The 9,853-nt window shown below is 42.7% G+C and overlaps 1 protein-coding gene across 1 annotated transcript; it reads left to right on the top strand.

Annotated features, from left to right (window-relative positions):
• Positions 1-6,624: 6,624 nt before the first annotated feature.
• LOC146180089 (uncharacterized) lies at positions 6,625-8,126 on the top strand. The gene is made up of 2 exons (XM_084579934.1): positions 6,625-7,243; positions 7,295-8,126. Exons 1-2 carry the CDS (start codon positions 7,201-7,203, stop codon positions 7,639-7,641), a joined length of 390 nt encoding a protein of 129 aa, XP_084436060.1. The 5' UTR covers positions 6,625-7,200; the 3' UTR covers positions 7,642-8,126.
• The last annotated feature ends 1,727 nt before the right edge of the window (positions 8,127-9,853 follow it).

The following is a 9,853-nucleotide window of genomic DNA, read 5'->3' as shown; positions in this document are numbered from 1 at the left end:
TATGATTCCCATTTTTGGTCGATTTCCTCCTGAGATACCTGTGCTTTCTTTGCCACTCGGTGTTTCCTTGAAGCAGCCCGTCGTTGTTCAATAGTTTCCCTGATTTCCTTATTCCACCAGCTCCGTGGCTTCCTCTTTCCATTCCAGCGGTTTGCTACTTTAAATTCCTGAATTTTCCTCCTTATGAGTAGTTCTACCTGTTCATAATCCCAGTCTTCCATGAGGCTTTCTCTATTGCTTCCTTTATGTCTGCTGCTATCTGCGCTATTTGATCGTCGTTTAATTTTGCGTTTATGTTTTGTCTAAGTTCCATTTCTCTTTTCATCAAGGGCCCCATCTGCAGACTAATACGTTTATGATCACTTCCCAGACTGCACTCCCCTTCTTCGTCTATTTCCATTTTGTGACCTTGCTATAAATTTCCTGCGACATTAGACAATAGTCAATGGTCGTCTGCCTGTTGCGGAATTCCTACGTGATTTGGCCTTCACATTTTGTTTCTCTATTTGCTATAACTAGATCGTGTCGCTCACAGAAATCTAGCATTAGCTTGCCGTTACAATCCGTGTATCCATCCAGATCGTCGATGTGGCCGTTCATGTCCCCCAGTAGAATAATATTGGCCCCGTTTCCAAACTGGCTTATATCGTCACTGAGACATTCAAGAAGATCCCTGTTTTCTTGCCTGCATTGATGTCCTGTTCCTGAATAAACTACCCCTAGCCATGTCCTTATGTCGGCAATTGTTCCTGAATCCCAGATATGTTCTTTACAAGATGATTTAATTCTTTGCCAATTTCTTCCCTGGTGTATCAACATAAATACCCCTCCACCCTTTTTTTTTCCGTTCTCGTTCTGTTGCACCCTTCCCAGACGTAGCCTTCTATAAACGGCGGATCTTCTAGATCCCTGAGATGAGTCTCGCAAAGAGCGTACACACCTATTTTGTCATCCTTCAACTGCTGTTCTATCTCAAGCCATTTCGCTCTTTTTCTACCTCCTTGCATGTTTATGTAGCTGATCCTAGTGTTAAATTTCTTTTTTGTACTTTTCTTTCTCGACCTACTCTTTGCCATTTTTTGGGGCCTCAGCCTCCATTATTACACTTTCTTCTGCTTCACTTCTAACTACTTCTGTGCACGGAGTCCTCGCGGACCCCCTAAAAAAGCTACAGCCCTGCCTGCCAGGTGCCAGCCGATCTCTGCTCCCACCCTTCTGTTAAAATGAATGCCATCTCGCTGAAAAGCCCTACCAAAACCTGCTTTATGTACTTCCCTGTTTACCTCAACCGCTTCGAAACGCTTCTCCAAGCTTAACTTTCTTATGTCCTGATTAACTGTCACCACGTCCTTTTCCATCTTTCCGTTCAATCCTAGCACTTCTGGTACTGTGCATACAACTATCTGCGTCTGCTGTGCTGTCTCCCTGATCTCGTCAACTCCCTTAGCTAAACTTTCCACCACTCCTGCAGAGTCACCATTTAGGACATCGTTTAGCCCCGCGGCTACTATTACTATACCGCGCTCTGCGGAATTCTTCAAAAGCCTATTTTTACTCTCTTTTAGCACTGCCCTTATTGTTCTCCCTGGGAAGGCTTCAACCAACACTCTCTTATCACCCCTTACACGTTCCAAGATATCTCGCATGCACCTGTTCATGTTAGAATCTCCGGCGATAAGCACCTGGGCCTTCTCTCTCCCTCTCCCAACTGTTGGCTCCTGCTTTCGGTTATCTATGTCCTTATCTCTGGGATTTTCATTCTTCCTTACTTCTTCCTTTTTTTCCGGCGTCTGAGCTGCTTCTAAATAACTCTGACGGTTCGGATCCGCCTGACCTACTTTGCTTATGCCTTCCATGCCAGTGCTGGCCCCAGCCACGTGGCCCGCATTGGAATGTTCGTCCTCGTTGGTTCCAAGAAAAAAGTCGCTGCCTTCCGCTTCACCTACAGAGTCAAAACGCGTTTCCTTGAGATTAACCTGCCCCTCACACTGAGTACACTTTACCTTCTTTTTTTTTTATTGCACATCTTAAACGCTTATCGACTGAACTATATCTGTTACGAATTCTCAGAATATACAAATTGCCAAAAGAAGACACAAGAAACGACTAGCAAACACGCGTTAAAAACCAATTCTGCGAATGCCAATAGCCTAGAAAAAAAAATATTTATCTAGACAAGATAGCTAAATAATGAACGCCAAGAAAACCTAGCTGCCGGCACGAAAAACCAGGCCGCTAGGACCAAGAGCTAAAATCTATTCTTTAGGCTGCACCTAACCTAGCTATCTGAAAACGAAATAAAGTTAATAAAAGAAAGAACTCATCTATTTGACGCTTCGGAAGCTCCCGCTGTCGCCAGTCCGTCCGTTTCGGGTAGCCATGTGCAATCGGAGGAGCGATGGAACACGCGTCAGCACCACACGGCTGTCAACTGTCAACATTGAAGATGATGGTGGCGCGACCTCGCGGGTGAGACAAACTGCGATACTCGACGGCACTCAGTCAGCCCACTACCCTATATCCTAGAGCACTTTACCTTCATGCTTCATGTTTATTCTGATGCTTAAGTGGCCAGACAGTGCCTCATTAAGAGGCCGGTGAGATAGCAGGTGACACAGAGCGCATGCAAGCCCGTACCCGTTTCACGTCTGAGAGTGTCGGTAGTTCCTATTGTTTGCGAACTGGTAGTAATCGCACTGGCAATACGATAAATCTGCATACAGAGAAGGCAGCAAGATTGTAATGTTAAAAAGATGTTTTTTTAAGCTTTTTAATCGTGTTAAGCGAATGGACTTTCTAGGAACAAGTTTTCATGCCACACTGTGGTCGCCGTTACTTGTTTTTACCGGAAAAGGCAACGCCAAAATATTTTTAACCTTCTTTCCTTAAAAAATATGTACATTGAACGAAACATATGGAGTGATTGCTTTGCGAGTGAAAATGCTAGTTTATTGCTTTAACAAGACTAATCCCATGCTTGAAATTGTTCAGAATGTAGAATGGCTTAGAACATTCGGTGGAAGGGGCGCGTGCAAGGTGCAGGATAATCAATTCTTTTAAATGTATTTTCCATCAGCAAATTGCAGTGCCCACGTAGAAGAAGAACAATCTTTTTCCCTGCAAAATTATCGCAGTTCGAATCCCTTCATCGCACAAATCTCCATTTTAGAAAACACGTATAAAAACCACGTGTCCATGTGATTGCGTATAATTTTGAGTGGGACGGTAAAACGCATAATACGTTTTTAGTGGTCTGCTGAATGTAAAGGCAAGATAGAGCAGGCAGGTGAGAAGCAATGCGAGGACATGGATTAGGGGTATATACCATAGCGCCTAGGCGAAATTGAAACTACAGGAAATTTTCTGTGTAAACAAGAACTGATCAATGGTAAATGGGGTACGCCTCAGTTCGCAGATGAGCCAACCTTTCGACAAGTGGATTTGTCTTCGTCTGGGCATAGCGATCATCACTGGCAGGGGTTTAAATACGCTTTTGCTTCGGAAGAAGAAAAGCTGGGGAGGGGAAAGTAGGTGTGAAGGAGTGCGGAGGAGAGGATGGGTGAGAAGAAAGGGGGTCATGAAGTTAAACAAATCTTCAGTAAGTATTTATCAGCCTGGAACCAGGGATTCTGTGGCCTGCAAGAGAAGTAAAAGCGGCAGTACCAGGAAAAACTACCATACCGTGTAGGTGATTAGTCACCACTTAAGTGGGTTTGGTGCAGATTTCACATTACAAAGGGACAGCCTATGCAAAGGGCCCTGATAAAGCATATATCTAGGAGGACAATTTTTAAAAGGCAGGGTGGAGGGGGGCAGTACAAAGTCACAGGATAATAACCGCACAGTGAACCACAACTGGCAAAAAAAATAATAATCTCAACCTGGAACCAGAGATCCTGTGGCCTTCAAAAGAAGTAAAAGCGGCAGTACCTGGAAAAAACCCACAGTACCGGGTAGAGGATTAGTCACCACTTATGCGGGTTTGGTGCAGATACACCTTAAAAAGGGACAGGCTTTGTCAGTTGTGGTGCACTGTGCTATTATTATCCTGTGACTTTGCACTCCCCCCTCCCCCCTACCTTTCAAGAATTCTCCGCCTAGATATATATGTAGAATGATTAGCCCTGTCCCTATAAATATTGTTGTAGCTGTAATATATATATTTCTTAATAAATCTCATTTTATTTTAAATTCCTTGAAACTTTTCTTGACTACCTGATCGCCACCAAGCTCCCATTTCTACTTATTCTAACATAGATTTTATTCCAATGCATGAAATTGCCTGCTTAATCGAATTTAACAGCATTTGTTCATCTTATGCATTTACAAATAACTAAGTCTTCCTCCTACAGTGACTTTGGCTACCGCAATTTTGTTGGATGTCCGCATTACTAATGTCCTCTTCTGGTAATGATTTTCCATTACCTGCACCAGATATCAGCGGCCACATTACAATTTTCTGCAGCGTACTAGTAGGCGGTAAATATTGCAAATAAGTGTGCTGTTGTAAAATATCAAGACATAAACCAGACCTCTCTTAATATATTCAGGGCAATATTTAAATGACCATTTTGAGAGATTTAGATTGTTTTCCAACTTTTACCATTGTTATAACAATGTCTTCAGTGTTATAACGAGGAAACTGAGGAACAATGCGTTTGGAAAGCATTGGATGGTAAAAGACTTGTACAGGAGAATCACAAAGAACATAACATGTTTCGTGCATGTGTTCGAACACGTGATGGTAATGTTTCAGCAGATTGCTAAATATATAGACGTAAACTTGATTAAGCCGTAAAGGCAGCTAAAGTTAATAGCATTATACAGTTTTTAAAGGTTCAAAATAACTAAACGGAACTATCGCTAGACGCCCTGAAAAAATTAGCGAGATATCCCTCTTTTTTGTTAAGAGCCCTTGAGCGGGATAGGGCGCAAGCCTTTGGGGCTAGTTCTACAGCAATGTTCAATTGGCAGAGCCATGCCGAAGACGCAGGGCAGAAGAGGGGCTTCTTTGGCGCCCCAATCGATGTCAGTAGCTCTACACGGCGGCAATGGCGCGCGCTCGTTGCGTTGCTTCATCTTCAGAGCATCGGCGACAATGGAACGAGTTTTTTGCCGCGCTGAACCTTCATGGTTGCTCGTAAATGGCTTGCGGTACTGTTCGACGCGCGGCTTCGGCCGGCAAAGCTCACTTATGAAGACGGTGACGAAGCCTATGGTTACTGTTAGACTTTATATAATAACTCTAGTGAAGACGAGCGTTTAGCGGATTTACTGAGGTAGCTTTGGGTTGGATAATGGAGTGCTTTCTGAATTCGGCTATTACCTAAAGGATTAGAGTTTGGACTGTTTGGTTATGGATTCAATTCTGGTTTGGCTTATGTGTCTTGTGTTGGATTGGCTTTGCATCTGTCTAACCTGAATGGCAACTCCTGTGAATGCTACACATGAACATTGAAAGGTTTTCGCTTTAATATATAGAATTACAACCTAAAAATATCACATTTATGAGAGGTAACTGTAGACTGCGTGACACTGAATTATTGATTGAATATTTTGTGTAAGTTGGTAACTTAATTACACACCCATCTCCCCTGCGGCTGAATATAACTATCTGATTGCTCCCTTGAGTATTCATATAATGTTTGAACAGGCTATTTCAGATGAGGTACAGACGTCAATTATGACCATAAAAGATACCGCGAAAGCTGGACATTATGCATAAGGGCACTGCCACTCAAATTCTTGTCAACATCTATATGGGACGTATTGCATCATGCAATTGATAGCTTGTTCAGAAGTACCCTATTTTCAGTTGCGTTAAAGCTTCTCGTGTCAACACCGCGTGCAAAGGTTGCGATAAAAATGTTATGTCTCATTATGAAACTATTTCTGCTCTGAATATTCTGTAAATGTTTTGAAGGTGTAAATAATTAGACTAACAAGCGTCTTTCAAAAAGATAACATTATCGATAGTACCGAACATGTTTTTATGAAGAACGACCACAGCTAAATCTTCATTAAAAGTAAACGTGAAGTTATTGAATGTATTGAACTTCGATCAATAACATACACGCTTGTTCTTTTCTTTACTTCTGTATTAGCTTCGACTGTGTGCGACATATGCTTATATTGTAGAAACTAGGAATATATGGAATTTGTAGCATTCTGTTAGATTACTTGCATAATTACTTAATAAAACTCAAAATTTTCGAGTGAAAAGTACAGGGTCCGTTAAGATATTGCCGCGAAACCTTCAAAACTTTATTTGTTGTTTTTTAACATCCGCCAGCATGCGGCCTTATCACTCTGATTCTGGATCGCGTATCAGGTTTGTATCTCGTGGTTGTTCATGCTCGTTGTCGCGATACGAAGCGTTATTATTTTCTTTGTCGCGAACGATGCGCCGAGATCGGTATCGAAGATTGCGATCACTTGCGTATGTTTCTACAATATTCCAGGTTGTACTAGTAGCAGTTTGCGACGTTATCTAGATTGTTCTGAGCAGCCTTTAAATTGAGCGTTGACGAGGGTGACGGGCATTCTTTGTTCGACGGTCGATGAGCACGTTTGTTGCTATCGCCGCCGCCGAGTTGCTTAGTTATTTTGCGGGCGCAAGTCAGCCCCAATAAAAAGTTAGTTTCAGTACCATCAAGCCTGTGTCTTCTTTTGGTGTCAACGGCCTTGTCACCACTACGTGACATCTAGTGAAGGTGCTGCCCTTGATCCGTCAAGCGAAGACCTCAGCCTTGCTCCAGTCGCCCTGGAAGACCAGCCTACAGGTCACCGAGCCAGCCGCCGACTCCAAGGCCTACAACCCGAACACGGTGACCCCGTTCAACTCCGGAAGGCATCAACTTTGAAAATAGCGCAGTGAACAGCACTAGTCGTCTTCGTGCAGCCGGGGGAGCCCCCCATCTTCCAAGGATTTCCCAGTGAAGATGCGGAAGACTTGATGGACCTTTTCGACCGTGTGGCAGAATTCAACGGCTGGAACGACGCCGCGAAACTCAGGTAAGTCTACTTTGTTCTTCAATCACATGCCTGAGTTTGGTTCGAAAATCATGAGGCAGCTATGAAGGATTGGGAGATTTTCAAGGAAGCGTTTTTGACTGCCTTTTCAAGCGTCGTCCGAAAGGAAAGAGCCAAGGCCCTCCTTCAATCAAGATTTCAACTCCCGAACGAGCGTACGTTGAGGAGATGAAGCGCCTCTTTCGCCGCGCCGACCTTAACATGACCGAAGGTGAGAAAGTCAAATTTTTAATGCGAGGCGGTAAAGTATCGCTTTTTACAGTTCTTGTCCGAAATCCGCCAAAAACCGTGGCGGAATTTGAAACGGAAGCATCGACCATCGAGAAGACGTTGGACACCCGGATGTGCCACTACGAGCGACCATTTCAGCCGGACTACTCAAGCCACTACCCCAGCGCATCTGCAAGCGGGGAGAACATTCGGGACCTCATCCGGGAGATCGTACGAGAGGAGTTCCGTCGATTGCTGCCATCATCGCAACAACCTCAGGTGGCGACGCTCACGGACGTCATCCGTGAAGAAGTCCAGCAGGCGCTGGGCGTTCCTCAAGCGACGCGCACGCCCAGAATTGTGCATGTTGTACGACTGAAGCCATATTACGCGCGTTAAAGAAGCTGTGGTGTTTAAACTTTGTAGTGTTCATGTTTAAGTGGCTTTGTTTTGGAACGTCGAGGCGATGTTTTGTTTAAGGAGGGAGTAATGCCGCGAAACCTTCAAAACTGTATTTGTTGTTTTTTAATTCTTTAATAGCCGCCGGCATGCGGCCTTATCACTCTGATTCTGGATTGCGTATCAGTTTTGTATCCCGCGTTTGTTCATGCTCGTTGTCGCGATACGACGCGTTATAATTTTCTTTGTCGCGAACGATGCGCCGAGATCTGTATCGAAGATTGCGATCACTTGCGTGTGTTTCTACAATGTTCCAGGTAGCAGTTTGCGACGTTATCTAGATTGTTCTGAGCAGCCTTTAAATTTTGCGTTGACGAGTGTGACGGGCATTCTTTTTTCGACGATCGAAGACACGTTTGTTGCTATTGCCGCCGCCGAGTTGCTTAGTTCTTTTGCGGGCGCAAGTCAACCCAATAAAGAGTTATTTTAAGTACTATCAAGCCTGCGTCTTCATTTGGTGTCAATGGCGTTTTCACCCCTACGTGACAATACCTTAAGAAGTGAACGGCAAACGCCTACTCTTGCCGCTCTTACTCTTTGCCTCTTCTCTTTCCATCTTTCTCTTGGCCTCGGATATTACTCACTTCTAGTGAATAGTAAGCATTTTAGTCATTTCTAATCAAATTGCAGCCCTTAAAAGTCTTTGTTAGACATAATGGTCGTTTGAAACCATTAGTAGCCATTACTAGTCATTACAAGTCTGTAGTCATTTTAGGCATTGTTGCTCATTACTAGCACTTAGTAATTTCTAATAAATTGCGGTCGTTACAAGTCTTCATTACATATATTGGTCATTTGTAGTCATTACTATTGATTACTGAGCATCTAGACATTTCTAATCAACTGCTGTCACTACAAGGTTTCGTTAAACATATTAATCATTAAAAGTCGTTAGTATTCATTGCAAATCATTACTAAGCATTTCTAGTTATTTATAATCCATTGTTACAGTTAAACATCATCTGTAGACATACTGGCCATTTGTAGTCATTACCAGCCGCTACAAGTCATTATACCAGTCATTTTAGTCCTACTACTGATTAGTAAGCCATATTAGTGATTTCTATACAATTGTAGTCACTGGCTGTTGTTCGACATATAAGTTATTAAAACTCATCAGTACTTATTTTATTCATATCATCGTTTATTGGTCCTTAAGACCCCTTGAAGGGGAGTATTACCTAAGGAGGGGGAGGAACATCAGAATAACGCCACGTTCACTAACAAATAAGTATCATTGATATCAGAGCAGGATAAAGTAGGAAAACGTACAAGGATCCAGAGAGATGGGCGTGACATCCATAGAATGACCGAAAAAAGACAATTCGCGAAGATAGGAGCAATTAACTTCAGTGTTTCAGGTATATTGTCCGCAACTGCCGGAACTTCCATGTATTGAATTCTATAATAATTACTGCTCATTGCTAAGCATGCGTAGTCATTCTAACCAAACATGTGATTACAATAACTAAAGATAATTAGTAATAATATTACCAAATGTCTAGAGATAAATTGTAACGAAGTAATTACAATTACTTAGACATATGGGTAATCAGAATTCTTTGTTAGTCATTATAACCTCTACCAACCTCTATTATAACCTCTGGCAATGAGTAAATATCACCATCAATAATTTTTCCTTCTTTAAACTGCCTATAATCCCTTCATACGGCGGACATTTCCTGCTGACTCGCCCGGACGTCGCTTCTGCCGATGCACAATGAGGCTAGAAACGCTTTCGCCCTATTAATGTATCTTCCCATCACAGTGTTCTTAGACAATGAATGCCGCAGGTATAGTGCCATATTTCGAGGCACTATACCACAGGGGCAAACATTAGGTCCGCTGTTGTTTATCACTTATATTAATGACATCTCCACTATACCAGGATAATCTCATTTAGCTGTGCACGCACATGTCAGAGTAAGAAGCAATTGTAAACTCTTATCGACGGGATGTCATGTGTGGCTAAAAAGTGATAAGCTAAGTTTAAAATCACAGAACTAGCTTTATTGTTTTCAGACATATTATTCCACTTATACCTCAACCTAAGAATATACATTAAGCAAGCTCTACAATAGGCCGGGTTACTAATCTTGGCATCTGGTGTAATGAAACCCACTCCAGGAACGTTCATGTTTCTAAGAAGCTA

The sequence above is a fragment of the Amblyomma maculatum genome, chromosome 9 (assembly GCF_055883805.1).
Source record: "Amblyomma maculatum isolate TAMU_Amacu chromosome 9, ASM5588380v1, whole genome shotgun sequence".
In the NCBI taxonomy this organism is placed as follows: Eukaryota; Metazoa; Arthropoda; class Arachnida; order Ixodida; family Ixodidae; genus Amblyomma; species Amblyomma maculatum.
This window is presented reverse-complemented; position numbering and strand designations above follow the sequence as displayed.

What these genes read in the sequence shown, in the direction of transcription:
- LOC146180089 (XM_084579934.1), top strand. Translation starts at nt 7,201, where the DNA reads ATGAAGCGCCTCTTTCGCCGCGCCGACCTTAACATGACCGAAG. An exon ending in CGACCTTAACATGACCGAAG is followed by an intron (nt 7,244 to 7,294) that starts GTGAGAAAGTCA and finishes CGCTTTTTACAG; the next exon opens with TTCTTGTCCGAAATCCGCCA.